The sequence below is a fragment of the Telmatherina bonti genome (genome assembly GCF_933228915.1).
Source record: "Telmatherina bonti genome assembly, chromosome: 10".
NCBI classification, from domain to species: domain Eukaryota; kingdom Metazoa; phylum Chordata; class Actinopteri; order Atheriniformes; family Telmatherinidae; genus Telmatherina; species Telmatherina bonti.
Window position 1 is genome coordinate 42,295,975 of NC_136628.1, and position 20,266 is coordinate 42,316,240.

At 41.6% G+C, this 20,266-nt stretch overlaps 1 protein-coding gene across 1 annotated transcript; it reads right to left on the bottom strand.

Moving 5' to 3' along the window:
* Positions 1–1,670: 1,670 nt before the first annotated feature.
* Positions 1,671–20,051, bottom strand: rhogb (ras homolog family member Gb). The gene is made up of 5 exons (XM_079247718.1): positions 19,994–20,051; positions 6,557–6,662; positions 3,932–4,079; positions 3,685–3,855; positions 1,671–2,629 (listed from the first exon to the last, which is right to left on the bottom strand). Exons 3-5 carry the CDS (start codon positions 4,058–4,060, stop codon positions 2,354–2,356), a joined length of 576 nt encoding a protein of 191 aa, XP_079103844.1. The 5' UTR covers positions 4,061–4,079; positions 6,557–6,662; positions 19,994–20,051; the 3' UTR covers positions 1,671–2,353.
* Positions 20,052–20,266: the final 215 nt, after the last annotated feature.

The window sequence follows — 20,266 nt, forward strand, 5'->3', positions numbered from 1 at the left end:
TCAATGGTCCTTGTGACAAGCGTTAAAATGAAGATAAAACCAATAAAACAAGGCAGAGCCAAACGGTGACACAGACACTCTGGCTGTATGATGGTTGATGCTGGATTTTATTCCACACATTAAAAATGTAACAAAAACAGGTTTTTATCATGTAAAAACATTTAAGTCGCCCATTTCTTTCTCCTGCCAGCACAGAGGTGCTGATGCTTTTATTTCCAGTAGATTAGATTACTGTAACGCCCTGCTCTCTGGTCTTCCTAAAAAGTCTCTTTCCAGCCTACAATTACTACAGAACTCAGCGGCACGAGTTCTGACGAGGACCAGAGGGCGGAAACATGTTACACCAGTTTTAAAACCGCTGCATCGGCTTCCTGTGCGTTTCAGGATTGATTTTACTTGTTTATAAATGTCTTAATGGTCTTGGGCCTTCTTATTTATCCGACCTTCTTTTTGATTATGAGCCTTTGCGGACCCTGAGGTTCTCTGGTACCGGCCTTTTAGTGGTTCCTAAAGTCAGAACTAAGACATACGGTGAGACCTCTTTCCATTGTTATGGTCCTGGACTGGAACAGCCTGCCAGAGAGTCGATGTTTTTAAGAAGAGGCTCAAGAATAACCTTTTTAGCTTAGCATTTAACTAAATTTTATTTTATTTTATTTACTTATCTTAATTTATTTCATTTATTATTTTATTTTTATATTATTTAATTAGATTTCTTATTTTAGTACATTATTGTGAAGTCCTTTGATGTATGTATGTATGTATGTATGTATATATATATATATATATATATATATATATATATATATATATATATATATATATATATATATAATTATTGTTGCTCTTATTTCTCAAGGTTATTCATCTTCTGGTTTTAACTCCAGTGTTTTCCTTATGGGGATCCAGCACACTGGGGGCCCTGCCTGTTTGGTCTGGGGGCTGTTGTCATGATGACCGCTGCTGTTTGGGTGGCGCGGGGTCCAGCACTGCAGCTTCACGGCTGCGGGGTGGCCCTTGGCTGCCTGGGAGTTGTGCGGTTTGGCAGCGGCCCCTATGAGCATGCGGGGGACTGGCTCCTGGTGTGGATGGATCCCGAGGTATTGTCTCCTCAAATCAGCACCAAGTCAGAATTTTTATCACTTACTTCATGTTTTATTTGTTTTATTAACCTGCATTCAGTTAAAAAGACAGTATTCAGGGAATGATGTATTTCATGGAATGTGTGTGTGTGTGTGTGTGTGTGTGTGGGAGGGGGTGTGTGGAAGTGTGTGGAAAGAGCTTGTGTCTTTATTGTTTTTAAATGTCTTATCTACTGTTTGTTCTAATCCTTATGACTTGATTTTATCTTGTAAAGCATTTTGTGTTGCTCGTGGCATGAAAAGTGCTCAAGAAATAAAGTTTGATTTGATTTGATTTGTTTTTGCTTCAGTTGTAGGAGATGACGTCTTTTCAGCTGTTTCTAAATTAAATGCAAACATTAGCATAAGAAGCACAGATAAATCACAACAACCACATTTCCATTAAACAGGTTCTGAATTTATTATGTTTAAATACAGCAAATCGAGAACAAAACAATCCTTTTTGTAATCAAGTTTAAAAAAAAAACCCAAAACTTTATTTCGTTGGGCAAACTGACAGCTAACCAGGTAATTAGCTATGCTCGTAGCACCATTAAAAATGGAAGAAGTGTCAGGTCTGAAAGGTAAGGACGTATTCCTACATTTTGTGTTTATAAAAGTGAGACTGGATGAAATAATGCTGAGAAGTTTATGGTCTGACCTGAAACAGGTGAAAAATGAGCTAGTGTAAGTGTTCTGTCAGACGTTCAGGGTGACTTATGACGTATTTCATATTGCTTATCAAACTATTGGAATTAATTCTTTAAATATATGAGAACACATTGATGAACATTGTTTCCTTCTAAATCTGATTTTTGGTTTCCATGGCAATGACTGAAAAGACAGCGATGATTTAGTTTGACTTGATGTAGGAGCATCTGAAATGTTTGTGGTAGCAGAAGAGCTACTTCATTTTGAGCTGCTGCAGGGAGGACGATGAAGGACCACCGTCTCTGGTTGTTTCTCAAGGATCACGGCTTTTCCTTTTAGATGGGCTAACCGAGTTGTTACTGTCTACAGGATGATAGCACAATGTTTCTAAACCACCGAGCTAAAGCTGCAGAAAAATGTCTTCTGCTGATCTAAATGTGTTTAAGTCTGAGGTTGAAGCTAAAGATATTCTGCACATGCTCAGTCCAGTTTGCCTGAACTAAATCATATTTTAACCTGAAAGAATCTGATAAAAGTCTGGGGCAGTCTTAGATGGATTGAACTCGCCGCAGCCTCCAGGTCTACAGCAGGATGCAGGGCTTCTTGGTGGCAGCGGGCTGCGGATTGAGGTAGGCTCTCACTGCCTCGGCAAAGACATCCTTGATGCCCTCCTGGTTCAGGGCCGAACACTCCAGGTACCGTACAGCCTGGATCTGGCGGGCCAGGGCGGCACCTTGCTGGCCACTGATGGGGGCCTGATTCTGCTCCTTCAGCTTCCGTTGAATCTCCTCATCATTCCGAAGGTCGCTCTTTGTCCCAACCAGTAGAATGGGAACCCCGGGACAGTGGTGGGTCACCTGCAGAACAAACTGCTGAGTATCGTGCAAGATGTAGAAGATCCATCACATCCAGATTTTATTGATGGACTTACGTAATTTTAACTACCCAGTTTACGGTGGCTTTTCTACATTTTGACACATTAATCGCCACAAACATAAATATATTTTATTGGAATTTTATGTGAAAGACCAACACAAAGTGCCAGATACTTGTGAAGTACCATGAAAATTACACAATTTTATTTTTTTTCCACAAATAAAAGACTAAAAAAATGCAGAAAAAATATATTTGTGGCATGTAATGTATCACAATGCGGAGAAGTTCAACAGATATGAATACTTTTGCAAGCCACTGTACATTGGTTAAAATGCCAAGTAAAATATAACCAGTGTAAAGATATGTAAAGCTCCTCATACTTTATCCATCAAAGAAGTAAATGGTCATGTCACATTATGAAAATGTTCTCATCTGATGGAAAATATTAATCTTATGGCAGCAACAAATGCATTAGCTTTTACTGATTAAACTAGGAACAACAGCACTTTTATCACACCACCACCCTAAGTAAACAAAATAAAGAATGGCTTCACTTCATTCACTGGAGAACTGGTTTGCCTGCAGACCAGTTCTCTCACCAATACAAAATATCATGAAAGCAGAAATCCAGCAACAAGATCCAGGACAACAGAACAGCTAGAATCCTGCATCAGTCCAGAATGGGACAACATTCCTCTCCTAAAACTCCACAAACTGGTGTCCTCACTTCCCAGATGTTTACACACAGATGTTAAAAACAACGCTAACGCTAACAATGCTAAACATAATCTGAAACTACTTTTTACAGATGTGTTGCTGCATCAGATTAATATTTTCCATGATATGATAAATGTCTCAGTTTCATACTTTATCTTCTACTGAAAAGAAAATGGGATGACCTGATGAGATTCTAGTGTGTTTCCAAAGTTCCACAGCATGTTGACTCTTTTAAAGTTAAAGTTTTATTTTGAATGAATAACTTCTTGTCTGTATCAAAGGCATGGTTGTCATGGTGATAATCAGGGTGACCTCTGACCTCTGGGTGCCATTTGTGTCTGACATTCTCGTAGGAGGCAGGGCTTGAGATGGAGAAGCAGATGACAAAGACGTTGGTCTGTGGGTAGGACAGTGTCCTGAGCCGGTCGTACTCCTCCTGACCCGCCGTGTCCCACAGGTTCAGGCTGATGACCCTGCCATCCACAGTCACCTGAAGGCATCAGACACATTCTGTCTCCAATTTCTGGACAAGTTTACAGCTGGAAACGCCTGTGGAGGAGACATACCTGGCTGCTGTAGTTATCAAACACAGTGGGGATGTATTCTTTGGGAAAGGCTCCAGTGGTGTATGAGATAAGGAGGCAGGTCTTCCCAACAGCGCCATCTCCCACAACCACACACTTTATGGTCTGCATGTTGCTGGTGATCCGAGACCTGTGGAATAGAAGGAAAGGCTGGAACCATGGAACAGATACCTTTACACTACTTGCCACATTCACCCATTCACACACACTCATTCATTCAACACATTCATACCCCGATAGGCACATCGGGGGGTTTTGGGGTTCAGTGTCTTGCCCTAGGACACTTCGGCATTTTTTTCAGTCAGTGGAAGCTTGGAATCGATTCCCCAGCTTACCAGTTGAAGGACAACTGCTCTTCCTCCTGAGCTGCAGTCGTGTGTAGTTGCTGTCAAAATGATTCAACCGCCAATGCAAATCAGGTTTATTGGCAAAAGGTACAAACTAGCAGCTGTTTGCCATAAATAAATCCAACACGGAGTGTTTAAACTGCTTAACACAACTAACATCATCAGTGGTTTCTCAATATTCTACATGAAAATGTCACTTTCAGTGACCTCTGCAGTCTCACAATTATTCATCCCCTGAACAGAAGTTTCAGGTGTGGTCTCAAGCACACCTGATACAACCAATTAAAGTTTTCATTAGTTGCTATAGGTGTGCTTGAGATGGAACACTGTAGATATGTAGATTGTTGACTGTGATGTTGGATTGCATGTTACAGATGTTAAGTTTTGAGAATTGTCCAAAACTTTCAGAGGAGATATCACTGCTTCACATAAACAAGGAAAAGGGAACAAAAAGAAAGATGATGCATTGAAAGTTCTGGAGATACAGTTGGAAGTATAGTTTACAGACAGGCTTGTGGCAACAAGGTATCCAAACCAGGGAATTACTCGGGGCCCCAAGTCAACTTATTACTTTGAGTTGTAAGCAGCCACAAACTTTAGAATTCTTTCAAATTCTGTGATGCAGGAAAGTGCAGGGACGTGGTTAGCGGTGGCCTTGTCACTATAGTACTTTCTGAAGGTAACCTTCCAGGTCCATGATTCCTGCTGCCAGTGCAACATGACATTTTGGCTATAATAAAACCGAGTTATCTGTCAGGAAAAAGGAAGTGGAGGAAAGGCAAAAACATGATAGCAGTATCTACACTTAATAAATTAATCTTGTAAAAATAGTTTAATTTAGCAGCTTTATGTCTTAAGTTTTCTGCTGAGACTTGCAGCTGGTTTCCTTCTAAATAATAAAAGTCAGCATTACCCCATAACAAGATGGGAAACCTCAGCCTAACTTTCACTTCATCTTTTCATTTTCCTTCAAACTGTTTTTCAGAAGTTTTCCCAAAGATGAGTGCATTACAGTAGTCTATATGACTTGTGATAAAAGCATGCATTAGCATCTCAGTGTTCCCCGGAGAGAGAAGAGGGCAGACTCTGGCTATATTTTCGAGATGATAAAAACCAAGTTTTGTGGTATTCTTAGTATGTGGTACAAAGTTATGGCCAGAATAAAAAAAAAAAATGACGCCAAGGTTCACAAGGTACCAAAAGCTTTATAACTATGACTTATTTACTGCACTGTTGTCCAAAGTCTTACCTAGTGGATTATGCTGTGACTGTCAAATTGTCAGAAAAAGACTGGCGCAAATCACTGAAATTTGATTCCTCCAAAACTGTGAAAATACCAGTCACTTTCCACAGTAAAGCGCACACCATGCCGGAGGGCTTCATGCCGCAACTCTACAATGTGTGCCACCTACCAGCACAAGAAAAATTCTCTCTAATCTGCTCAACACTACAGGAATAAGCCAAAGAGGTTTCATGATGCTGCTCTGTACAGTGATGAAACAGAACTGGAACTTTTTGGGCATGTGTATCAGCAGTATGTCTGGAGGAGGAAGAATGGAACATATGCTGAAAAGAACACCTCACCTACAGTGAAGCATAGTGGTGGATCGGTGATGCTTCCTGTAGTAGCGTGTAGAGTGCAGGATGGATTCCTTCAAGTATCAGCAAATTCTGAGAGAAAATCTGATGCCGTCTTTGAGAAAGCTAAAGCTTGTATGTCATTGGACATTCCAACAGGACAATGACCCTAAGCAGACCTCAGAGTCCACCAAAGTTTGAGAGCAGCCATCACTGTTTTCTGACTTTGGTGAACTGGTGACCTTTGTCCACAAAGAATGAGCTGAGATTTCACAGGAACGCTGCCAGAAGCTGCGTATGCAGCAGGAGATAAAAGCAGAAGGGTTAGCTAGTAAGTACTACCAATGCTTCTCATGAAGGGTTTGGCTAATTCTGAGACTGCGGTGGTCATTGAAAGTTGCTTTTTCTGTTGAATTTAGAGAAAACATTTGTTAGTTCTGCTAACCTATTAGAATGGTTCATGTTGGATTTGTTTATGGCAAACAACTGCTAGTTTGCACAAATTTGCTAATAGACCTGGTTTGTTGTGGAGGTTGGATAATTTTGACAGCAACTGTAGGCAAAAGATAATTATTTATTTCTATGTTCTCTCATCTTCCAATATGAACTTTTCATCCAGTGGATGAAATCAGCATTTGGATGTTTATAACCGTCTGGGTTCTGATTTGTTTGGACAGTTTACCTTCAGAGTCTGAAAGATGCAGGTGTCTTACTGGAGCTGTTAGAAATATTTCAGGTCCCTCTGGATTTCTCGGTTTGTTCAGAGATCCTTGATGTCCATGTTTTGCCTGCAGAGAGGAGGGTATTTGTGTTGATGGAAATTGTCTCAGCTGGAGAAAACTACATGGAGATGTTATCCTGAACTCACATTTGCATGGCAGCTTGAATATTTTCCACAAGTAAAACTAACACTGATCCACCAGCAGAACCACAATATTTCCTTTTCAGTCACATGAATAAATATTAAAACATAAAATGAAAAAAATAACGTTTCATTATATTTAAACTTGTAAACAATGATCTCTCGCTCAGGAAGGAACTTGTAATGAGTAATGACTTCAAGACTAATTCCACCAGGGGTTCCTCATCTCTTCTCTTTATTTGCTGCTGTTTTTTGCTCTATTCATAAATCATGACATTTGGTTTCAATTTCCAACCTATAAACTCTGTTAAGTCCCTCTGACCCACATCAGCGGACTGAGATCGTGCTTTTTAATTCCAAAGGCTTCAGGGCAAACGTGTCACATTGACTTATAAGGATGTGTAGAAATAGTTGATTTTCTTTCCTCCAGATAGTTTCCATTAACCCACCATAAAATGATAATTAGATAATTCAAATGACAACATTAGACTTATTTCAGTGTTTCTTCATCATCAACATCTCGGCAGACTGAAAAAGGAAGGGATCACCATAGTAATCAGTGGAATATTCCATCATCGTTGCCCAGATGATTTGCTCAGCTGTGGGGCAGAATATCATCATTTCTCATGTTTAAACTGTTTTACTGGTTTTAGCTGCTTTAGCTTCTGATGAGTCTGATATTTTTCTCTTCTTAGAGTAAAACCAGCTGCAGCTAAAGCGAAAGGGGGATGCAGGATTTTTTTTACATTTTGATCTGAGGCAGAAGAGCTTATTTCTGTTGGACCAGGAGCTGAAAGTCCACATCTGTGATGGACAAAGAGACTTAGCCCAGACTCACAAGACACGTTTAGGTCCACTGTTTTCCTTCACATTTGCTCCAACACTACAGAACAAGAACCTACCTGGTGTCAGCGTCCGATGCAACATTCATTATCCAGCTGTTGCTCAGGAAACAGTCAATACTGATTTATTATTCTGTAACTTTCCATTTTTTCTGATGAAATATAAATATCATTAGATCATGGCGACATGTTCTGACCCAGCTGGGCCGACAAAGATCTTGGTATGCCGCCCATTGCATCTTGTCTGTCTGGCTTCTGATTGATGCTCTCCTTCAGTTTAGTGAGGAACTGGAGGTCTTCTTGTGATACTGAACCTTAGTCCTTCATCTTTTCAGCAAAGTCTGACTCAAACCCTTTGATTATGTCTGAAGGATAGATGAATTCTTTAACTTGGGTTCTGCAGGTGAAGTGGACTTTACACTTGAGCTCATAGTGAGGCATGATAGCTGGTGTGACTTGCTTCGTGATGATTTGGTGACTCATGCCTTTTCATCTTCACGTTAAGTGGCAGCACTGTTTTAGCCAATGAAGCTCTAACCCAGTGTGGACCTGAGCACCAAAGGTTGCTCTTCACTACTATGGATGACGTCTATGGGAACCAGAGCTTGAGAACAGTCACAGCCGTTTAGCAACCCTACTTCACAGTTAATTTCTTGAGACATATCATTGGCCAGGTATTCCAAGTGAGGCCAGGACCTTGCCGTTTCACTTCTGGGTATATGGGCTTTATTTGCTGGTATATATATTCCCTAGTGTAGCTCACTGGGAGCCTTATCTTGATTTTAGACTTCATACATCTCACTTGAAGACCCGTCACTTTTCCACTGGACAATATCTTTGTTCTTGAAGTTATTGTAGATATTTTGAGCTTTACTGAATCCCTCTTGGCATTCAGTGTGTCAGCTATATCCTTTAAGAAGAAGGTAGTGTCACTGTGAGTGTTGAGCAAAGCATACACTAACACTTCCTTGTCTGGCTTGGTTGATGTGGACAAATAGACTGGAATGAATAGTGAAGTATGAGTGCCACTTTTTTCTCTGGTTATTCTGAGAGAAGTAGCCCCATCGGGCTCTTCTGTCTTTTTTGGCTTAGAGCCCTTGATTTAGTAATTTTCCCTGGGATAGTTTTGTTTAGATTAATCTATGTCGTTTTTATTTGACTGATTTTCCTTAAGTTTCTTGGTTTTGTTCCTTTGTCTCACGGTTTTGAGTTTCAAGGCAGCTAAAACTGAACTTTTCTCACTGCACAAATTTGAATCTCTCTTCAATTGGTTTTTCAATTAACTTGCGGCACTCGTGAAGCATGTTTAGTTTTTGGCAGAATGGGCACTTGCCGTCTGCCCTTTCATTCAAGTTTGTTGTGAATATCTTGGCAAATGTTAAGTCTTTGATGCCCCATAGAGTTGTCTTATTCTCTTGACTTTGGAATCTCTTCCTTTGGGTTCAAAGCTTGCCAGGATTAATGGCAGGCAATACAAGCCTCCTTTTTGAGGAATGATAAAAAGTTCTTGAAATCAAGGGACGTGTTGGTTTCATCTTGAATTGCTACAACTTTTCTGTTCCACCATCAGCCGAGCCAGTCTGGTAGTTTTTGTGCTGTGCTTTGATGTTCCATACAATCATAGATAACTTGTAAACCTGGTACATAAGGCATGGCTAATTCAATACTGCTCACATCATCAAACTCACAAAGATTTTAAGTATCCTTTTTAGCTTAGTTTGAGTCACGAGTGTATCTTGTCACGGTATGATTCACTGATCAGGAAGGGGTTGCTGAATCTGTCTTCAAATATGTTCCAAGCTGCACTGTATGCTGTTTCTGTTCCTTCCAGAAAATACGTAGGAAGAACAGTTTCTCTTGGACTGTGAAGTTCTTTAGCTCAATTAGAGCATAAAAGGAAAGCCTCCAATCATTGTATTTGAAATGAATTTCCTGTGAAGGCAAGCTATAGGATTGGAATGGGATTTACAGAAATAGCTTTAGCTAATTTTCGTACCAGCTCATTGGATGTGTTGTGAGAGGTGTCTGATGTTGCAAATTGAGTGGAAGAAGCTTGAGTGACTTTGACTTGTTGCATGTGAATAGGTTGACGTGGCATGGGTTAATAACTCATGGTTGTTTTAGTAAATGTAACTGATTGTGGCATATATACTGAGGTGGATGCAAGGTTGAGTCTTTAGTGACTGTAACTTGGTATGGTGTGGTACTTCAGCTTGACTGGATGAAGTGGGTTTGTATTGATGCGCTGGAGGTTCTTGAAACAGCAGTTATTCTTGTGGGGAGAGCTTGCAAAAGTGCTAAAAATGGTGGAACGGGAGATAAGAGATGAACACTTCCAGAATACACTTTTAGCCTTGCCTTGGCTGTATTGAGCTTTTTGAGTTCTTCCAACCATTCAATGTCCTTCCTTACCTACTCTAGCTTAATTTTTCTAATAGCACTTTTTGCTATGAACTAAGCTTTTTGTTTTCCAGAGCATTCTCATCATCGTTTTTACCTTTCTGCCTGATGGCCTCTGCTTCAGTTTCAACTCTTTGTCTGATACCTTCTGCCTCCCTTTCAGATCTTTGCCTAGTGATTCCAACTTCATTTTTAGCAGCTAACATTTGATCTTCGTGCTTAAGTTTTTGGATTTATTCTTCTTCCTCACTCTATGCTTTCTTTATTTTCAGTACCTCTTTGGTGGCAGCTGCTTCCTCTGCTGCTTGTCTCGCATCTAATGAAGTGTAAAAAGTCTGTCCAGACTGTCGGGTCTTTGTAGATAAAGAGACGTTGAAGGTTTTAGTTTCAAACACAGATTCAGTGTTGGACCAAGCTGAAAGTTCTGAACTGTCATCACTGAGGACCTGCTGAGCCTTTTTGTTTACAGCTATGGTTAGAGCCTAGCATCTGTAATTGATTCTGCAGACTTCTGAGTCACCTCTGAATGTGAAATGTCTCTTATTTTGACATAAACAGCACCAATCTCAGCTTGGTTTGTATTTATTTTACTCATGATTTCCATTAGCTCAGGGTCATCATTATACTTAATGGATTTTCTGAGTCCATTTATGATGTGCTTCCACCTCTCACATGCCTGTTTGAAGTTCACCTTTAGGTCCATGAATTTATCATCTACTAGAGCTTGTCCCCTTTTAGTGAGCTTTTGTGTGTGTTAATTTTTCCTAGTGGTGGCAGGCTGTGTAGAATTTACCTGAGTGTAACACTGTAAATCAGCAGTTGATACGGCTATTTCTCTAATATTGGCCAGTGCGTATGTCTCCTCTTAAGCTTGTGATTCCTTTTTGAATGCTTCCATTTGTTTATTATTATTAGCTTTCTCTGCTGAGGAACATGTATGCTCTAAATCAGCGGTTCTCAAACTTTTTGCAACACAGTACCCTTGCAAAATATTTTTCAGCCTAGTACCCCTAACAACTGCAAACTATCTTTGATTAAGAAAATACATGAAATAAAAAACATTGACATTTGTGTTTGTTGTATTAAACTTTAACTGTGCAAAACAATGCCAATTACTTTGCACATCTCTACAACGCTTCAACCAGGAGTCAGTTGTTTGCGTTGTCAAGGAGACAGTGACTGATGGATATGATGGGGCTTGTTACATGTGGGGTTCACGTTAGAATGTGGGATTTTGGGAGGAATGAAATCGTGTAAATCTACAAACGTACACCTACATTTATTGAAATATATTAAATGTTCATATAATATTTATATTTTTTATTTAAGGATGTTGTAAAGAAAACATAAAAAGATATGTTTTCAAAAAATTTCACATACCCCAAGGAATACTTTAAAGTACCCCTAGGGGTACGCGTACCCCCATTTGAGAAACAGTGCTCCTTTGTGACATGTTCACTGTGTAGTACTAGACCTACAAGTGTCATAAAAATGTAGAGTAAATCAATATATTTTACTTTCAAATACGGTTGCTAAAATGTGATGTCTGTCACTAAATTGTGTTATATGAAACGGATGTGTGAAACCTAATTATAAAATGTAAACAAAGGGGTAGACTAGTGTGAATTCTGTGTATGACTTTAGCCTAATAATGAAATTTCAACACGATTTTCTTCAGAAGGTTACTTATAAAATACTACAAGTACACCCAACTACACAGCATATTGTTGAACACAACCTGCACACAATAAATCTAGTGCACACTTGCAATGCTGAAATATGAGAACTCTATACCTTTAACTGGTAGTCAAACAACGAGGTGATTGGCATTGACTTATGCAGTCTCTCGGCTCCTGTTATGCAGACAGGTGTATGCAGACTAGGGACAAGTTTGCAGTTCCTTTAAGATGAATGTTGTGAAATTGTAGTGTGCTGGAAAGTTCAGTAACAGTTCTGTGCTTGCACTTTTTTCAAGCGGTTTTCTTCACTGTACTCTTGTTCAGCCTTGTTCACACTGCTCTTTAACCTTGCTTACGCAGAGTTTCTCAAGACGAGACTAGAAATCTTCCACTGCAGACTTTCCTCTACCCAACATCCCCATAAAGCCACTGCGATTCGTCTTAAATAGGAATCTTCACCCTTGGCGTGGTGGAGTGTTCTACTATGCCCATTCAAGTATGGGAGAACTCTGGTTCTTTAACTACAGATGGGTTTCTTTATTGATTCACTTAAACTAGAACATAAAAAAAAAAAAAAAAAAGTTATACATTCATTTACGACTAACCACTTTGCCTGCTGGCAGCTCCGAATAGGAGGGGGTCGTTGGCTTTATCTTGAAAAAATTCATTTTCTTGGCAATCAAAACATTAACAAAAAATGCCTGGCATCCATTATCCACTCGACTGCCAGAATGTCACCTTGTAGCAGTTGAAGGGGTGAAATGGTAGGTAACGACAATCCAATGAAATGTGTTACAAAAATAAATGTGTGACCTCTGGTGGACAAATCAGGAACAGCAACACCTCACGAAGCTGTATTCACATTACTTACACTTGGTATCAGTTTCAGATCCAAGGAGACCCGCATGTAAACTAGAAAACTGCAAGAAAACATCATTTCAGTGGGCTCAATGATAACAAAGCACAAAGGAAAATGAAGCAGGCCCAGCAGCTTTTCACTTCTGCTTTTCTTCAACTGATCTCCATTTTCTTTTTGTGGTGTGTCCTGATGACCAGAAATCAAACTGTGTCAGTGTTTTTTACATCACCATGGAAACACATCCATTGTCTCATAAGAGATTGGAAAGCCTGAATATCCACCCATTAAGGCAGCAAGGTTCTAATGGGAAAACATGCACGTAACCTGGGCAAACAGGACAGGACAAAACTGCATTTTATTTGATGAGAACTATTTTTAGTAGATGATTCATCTGTCTGCAGGGTGGTGATGAGGTCAAAAATAACGGCAGCATGTCTTCATGTCGATGATGCCACTGCAATTTTAACAGTTTCCTTAAACTTAATGGGCCTGATGTGCAACTGCCTCAGACACAGCTGACTAGTGGAGAGTGGTGTAAGATTGTACTTTTGTAACTCAAACATTTAGAAACACAAAAGCTTTCAGAAGACAAATGTCACAATTTCATGATGAAATAAAACTAATGTTGGAATGACCTGAATGCTCAGGAGACTGAGACAAAAAAGACCAAACTAGTTCATCTTTCTCCAGAGAAAGAGGGTTTTCTTCTCGCTGGTCACTAAACTGCCACTTTTGTGTCCCACGCCCAAGCAGCAAATGCGGCAAAAGAGGGGGGGGGCTTTCAGTCTGAATGATGGCGGTGCAGCAGAGAGACGGCATGGTTTTATTAAATAAATAAAGCTAGAGGACATCGTCGTAGGGCAGTGATAGTCACTGTTAATGCAACAAGAGCCGCACACAGCAGAGAGCCCCCCCCCAAACAAAGCGTTCCCACGCTACGTGTCTTGCTACGTTACCAAATCAGTAACATTCAGCGTTTTACCAAGGAATGGTTATCCTAAATATTACACGGAGTAATGATATTCTTATGCAACAGTATCTGGTGAAAATAGAATAATGCCTCCAGAATGTGGGCGTTTTTTTTTCCATTATATATACGGAGCTACCGACGGAGCAGCTCTTTGGTGGAGTTCACTGCAGCTGAAATCAGCCAGAACTGGCAACCCTGACAGGGTCAGTTAGGGCCGTGAGGACAGCAGAGTTTCTGCAAGCAGCCTGCAGCTCTTGTTAGTGGAGAGAACTGCAGCGTTGAGGATCATTATGACTTGTTTAGATGCATTTTCAGAAAGCCAGCGGCTGCTTCACGATCCGCAAGACAAGAGTCAGAGAGCCACATGAGGAACGCTGTCATAGGGCGTCTCAGCCCCGTGTCTGGGTTCACCACAGAAATCCTCCAGGAGCTGCCAGCTGGTCGCTCTGATTGGTTGACGCTCCGCGTCGAGCGACCAAAGTTCAGATTTTACATCTCTGGCTTTCGACGTGCTTCAACCTTAAAAAACATTAAAAATTTTCGGCGCGTCACACCGATGCTCAAACGCGACGCGAGAAAGCTCAACGCCTCCTTGACGCGCCTCCACATAGACTTTACATGGCAACCTTCTGCTCTTGATGCTCAAAAGGTGTTTTGTCTGAACACATTGTTATCTGAACTGAAACAACCTTTCTCTACAAAAACATTCTGTTTAGAGCCGTTAGTGACAGTCAGCTTCTCCAATCATCCTTAAATTTATTAATCCCCTTTCATTAAAGAAAAGGCTGAATTTACAACAATTAATCAAATAACTGGAGACTGAAAAAGGAACAATAACAAAAAATTAGCTAAATTATAATTTAGTGGAATAAGATAATGTTTTTTATTTAACTGAGTTGGAGGAAAACAAACAAACAAATGTGTCCGGGACAAATGAGAGCATTTTTCTGATGAACAGGGGGACAAAATACCTGTCAACAGGTGCAGAAGTCTGACTGGGAGGAACAGAAAACACCTGACTGGACTGGAAACATCACAGGATTCTTCTACTAAATATTAGTTTATGACTGACGTTACAATTATTATTTTATCACATTTGTTTGCCTTTTAAAAACATTTCTGATGAACCAAAATTAGAAATTAATGTCATGATTTTCATAAATTTTTTCTGTATTTAAACTTTTGTCAATTTCATCTTATTTCCCAGGCAGTTGTTTTTTTTCCCCTTCTTTAATGGGAGGGTATGAATACATATGAGGACGACTGTGTTAGCAACTAGCAGCTGTTAGTTACCACGAGGGGTATGACTGGGGACCTGTACAACTGAGGACTGCAAAGTTCTTCTGAACAGGGTTTGCATTTACACTGCACCACTCAAATAACAACCTCCCGTGGGCTCACCATCTGCGGGAGGAGCCGTAGGGGTCGGGTGCAATGTGAGCTGAGTGGCAGCAAGTTGTGGGGTCCCTGGCGGTCCGATCCCCGGCTGCAGAAGCTGGCTCTAGGGACGTGGAACGTCACCTCTCTGGTGGGGAAGGAGCCTGAGCTTGTGCGCGAGGTTGAACGGTTCCGACTAGATATAGTTGGACTCACCTCGACGCATGGCTTGGGCTCTGGAACCAGAACCCTCGAGAGGGGCTGGACCTTCTTCCACTCTGGAGTTGCTCATGGTGAGAGGCGCCGAGCAGGTGTGGGCATTCTCATCAGCCCCCAGCTTGGTGCCTGCACGTTGGGGTTTACCCCGGTGGATGAAAGGGTAGTTTCCCTCCGCCTCCGGGTGGGGGGACGGGTCCTGACTGTTGTCTGTGCTTATGCACCGAACAGCAGTTCAGAGTACCCACCCTTTCTGGAGTCCTTGGAGGGAGTGCTGGAGGGTGCTCCTTCTGGGGACTCCATTGTTCTGCTGGGGGACTTCAATGCTCACGTGGGCAATGACAGTGAGACCTGGAGGGGAGTGATTGGGAGGCATGGTCCCCCCCCTCTAAACCCAAATGGTGTTTTGTTATTGGACTTCTGTGCTCGTCATGGATTGTCCATAACGAACACCATGTTCCAACATAAGAGTGTCCATATGTACACCTGGCATCAGGATTCCCTGGGCCGCAGTTCGATGATCGACTTTGTAGTCGTATCGTCGGACCTGCGGCCACATGCCTTGGACACTCGGGTGAAGAGGGGGGCGGAGCTTCAACTGATCACCACCTGGTGGTGAGTTGGCTCAGATGGTGTGGGAGGAAGCTGGTTTATATAAGCATGAAGATTTAGAGATTCTTTTAGACAGTGTTTCTCAATCCTGTTCTCAGTCAGTGACCACTGCTCTGCATGTTTTAAACGAACTCCATCACACCTGATTCAGCTTTATAAAAATGCTCATTAAGTACACTGCGAGTCTGTCAATGATCCTTTTCAGTTAAGTGTATTAGCTGTTCAGTACAGTTACCTCTAAAACATAAAGAGCACTGATCCCTGAGGACCAGGATTGAGAAACCACTTTAAGGATTTATAACCAGTTTCACCCTCAAAAGATGTGGTTTTATTGTTTCCTTTTTTGGGTGGCGGTCACTGTTTTAATATGTTGTCTAGAATTTTAGCTTAATACTACTTGCATTCTATCCTGATGTGTAATCTACAAACAAACTCTCAGTATTGTCTGTTGTTTTGTTTGAAAATTCATTGAAAAGATTACTGATTAAACAATATTTTAGTTTTCCCAGAGTTAATCTCATTGGGAGTTTGCTGCAGAGGAGAGATTTTAAACCTTACAGAGTTTGAATAAGCAGGACATGAACAGGACCATCATCTTCCTGCATCAGTTGTTCAGCTTGAACTCTAAAACCAGTCTGTAAAAAACAGACGTGTCTCTATGAGAGGAATGAAAAAGAGGAAGCTGAGTTGAGATGAGCAACCACAACAGGCTGAACTGGTTTCCCTCCAGAATTCTGATCCAGACTCCTGATTCAGAGTCCTCATATTTTGATCATGATCAGTTAAAGTGAACTTGATCAACAGCTTCCTGACAGAATACAGAACAAATGACAGAAACATCCACAGAAGAGTCCTTGGCAATCCTGGACAACTATTCCTGGAAAGTCTTTCAGGGATCCTTGAGAACTGTTCATGGGGACTACATTGAGGAGTAGTGGAACCTGTTTGGATAGTAAATATTGTGATGAAAACTGTTTATTTTTATTTAATGAAACTGAATAAAACAGTAGTTACGAGAAACTCCAGCAGGAAAGAGATGTCTTAACATTTGTTTCAGTTTTCTTCACAGAAAACAGAACTAAAGTCATGGTCTTGTTTATTAGTTTCAGGAAGTTACAGTAAATCTTTTTTCTTTTTCAGTGTTTTAATTCATGCTGCTGGTTCAGGACCATTTATTTTAAGCTGCACAGGAACCAACAACTCACAACTTAAGCAGACGTTGAAAAACTCTGAAAGTGGACTTTCCACTGTAATAGAAGATTTTCCTTGTTTAAAACATAGGAAAACCCTCATTTATACGCTGAAAAACACCTCCACCTGAATGTAACCTAGCTAGCAGGTCTGAATCTCCTGTTGGATCATTCTTGCAAAGTGATGAAGTGTTTTAGTTATTTAACCCCAATGGATGCAACAAGCAGCTTCTTCTTTCTTCAACCAGCATGTGGAAAGACTCAGATATGCTCAACTGGAACTGAACAGCCGTGGAGTTAAAAGAAAACCATCAATCAGTGAGGAGAACTAACAAAAAAGCCTTCAGATTGCTGGAGAGTGGAAAAACTGGACTCTGGAGCTTGAACAAGATCAAGTGGTCTAATGAGTCCAGATCAACTTTTTTTCAGACTCCTTGAGCAGTCTGATGGGTCCAGATTGATCCTGTCCCAGATGGATGGAATGGCCATGTAAGAAGAGATTACATCATGCTGAGTGACTACTGCACAATCCCATCTACGTTCAGATCTTAGTTCATATCTATATTCATGTCCATGTCCAGGTCTAGGTTCAGGAATAGATCTAGCCCCACATCAAGGTTCAGGTCTAGGTTTATATTCAAGACAACAACACAAAGATTAATGGGGCCCAGATTGTGAAAGAGTGGTTTCGGGTACGGGAGACATAATTTTCACCACATAGTCTAGACCTGAACCCCATGGAGGATCTTTGTACAGATTTCAAAATTAGATGCTGGAAAAAAAGTTAATACAACACTTGATAAAAGCAGAAGTCTCTGCTAACTTTGCAGAGACTTCTGTAAAACATAAGAACAACCAAATGGTGGAGGGTAGACTTTGGTTTTTGTGGCAATATTTTTTAGCAGGCAGAGTATTTCACAATGTCAGGCCAGCCTGGACTTGCTGGTGTGGAGTCTGTAATCTGAAGGTTAAAAACAAGGTCAGGTATCAAATGGAATTGTAGAGAGTTTTCAGCATGATTCCATCTTTTAACGAAAGTATGTGTCTATCAGCACAGAGTTGAACATTTTCCTCCTGAAAGCAGTGTTTGCTCAACATAACGACCAGACCACTGGTAAAACAGGAAGTGTGTTGAAACTAAAGCAGGAAGTGTTTATCTGACCCTTCATTCAACAGCAAGAGGAAAGGTTTACTGTCAGAAAGACTGAAACTAAAACACTGTCCTACTTCTGAATCTGACTCTTTATGCCTCAAAAGCAAGGATCTAACCCTGTACTACAACATTCACCCCACAATGATCTTTCATGTTCCACCACGATCCACCATGTTCCACCATGATCTGCCATGATCCACCATATTCCGCCATGATCCGCCATGATCCACCATGTTCCACCATGTTCCACCATGTTCCACCATGTTCCACCATGATCCGCCATGTTCCACCACGATCCGCCATGATCCGCCATGATCCGCCATGATCCGCCATGTTCCACCATGTTCCACCATGATCCGCCATGTTCCACCACGTTCCGCCATGATCCGCCATGATCCGCCATGATCCACCATATTCCGCCATGTTCCACCATGTTCCGTCATGTTCCACCATGATCCACCATGATCCGCCATCATCCACCATGATCCGCCATGTTCCGCCATGATCCGCCATATTCCGCCACGATCCGCCATGATCCGCCATGATCCACCATGATCCGCCATGATCCACCATGTTCCACCATGTTCCACCATGATCCGCCATGTTCCACCACGATCCGCCATGATCCGCCATGATCCACCATATTCCGCCATGATCCGCCATGATCCACCATGTTCCGCCATGTTCCACCATGTTCCACCATGATCCGCCACGATCCGCCATGTTCCGCCATGATCCGCCATGATCCACCATATTCCGCCATGTTCCACCATGTTCCGTCATGTTCCACCATGATCCACCATGATCCGCCATCATCCACCATGATCCGCCATGATCCGCCATATTCCGCCACGATCCGCCATGATCCGCCATGATCCACCATGATCCACCATGTTCCACCATGATCCACCATGATTTCCACCATGATCCGCCATCATCCACCACGATCCGCCATGTTCCGCCATGATCCGCCATGATCCGCCATGTTCCGCCATGATCCGCCATGATCCACCATGTTCCGTCATGTTCCACCATGATCCACCATGATCCACCATGATCCACCATGATCCGCCATGATCCGCCATCATCCACCACGATCCGCCATCATCCACCACGATCCGCCATGTTCCGCCATATTCCGCCACGATCCGCCACGATCCACCATGATCCGCCATGATCCACCATGATCCACCATGTTCCACCATGATCCACCATGATTTCCACCATGATCCGCCATCATCCACCACGATCCGCCATGTTCCGCCATGATCCGCCACGATCCGCCACGATCTGCCATGATCCGCCATGATCTGCCATGATCCGCCATGATCCACCATGATCCACCATGTTCCACCATGATCCACCATGATTTCCACCATGATCCACCATGTTCCACCATGACCCACCACGATCCATCATGTTCCGTGATGTTCCGTGATGTTCCGCCATGTTCCAATGGGTCTGGTTCTGACAGGTTTGAGTAGTATCCCTGGTATGACCCTAAAACAATTCTTTAGTATTCCATGAGTATTCCTGGAATAATCTGTAATACATTTCTTTTTATTTCTCTCCAGTATTTCTTTTCTATAATTCTCTGCAGTTTTCTTTGAAATGATTATGGTCAAATTTTCTAATTCATATTTGAATTGATTAGTATTGATTATGTTGACCAGCATTGATTAGTTTTCCGTCCAACTCAAAGGGAGTGGCAGCACCTCTTCTCTAGTTTTCTCCAACAGTGACATCTATAAAAATGAGTGTGCATGCATAAACATGCATGTCATTTATCTACTGGAGAAAAGATCAATAGTTTGACATGAATCAATCTAGGGATCAATATTTGACACCAAGTAAAAACACCAACAGTGAGTCCCTCTGACTTGTGAGAGGCAGAAAAAAACTAATAAAACCACGACTCATATTTTAGGAGCTGCGCATGACTTTTAGATACACACTCACGGCTCATCAGTCTTCCTGTCTGTCCTCACAGCTCCGCTCCGTCCCGGTCCAGTCTCCGAGTCAGTTTGCTCTACGGCAGGAAGAGCAGATCTTTATAAATTTCACTCTGATGATAATGATGAGGAAGTCCAAGAGAGGAAGCAGTTTGAGGAAGTGAGAAAAAGGGAGGGAGGGAGGGAGAGCTGGCCTCGAATGGGTGTATATCAGAGCTAGTTAACAGAATCAAAATAAAACCACTTCCAGACCAATGAATCCTCTGGTTGATCCAGTACT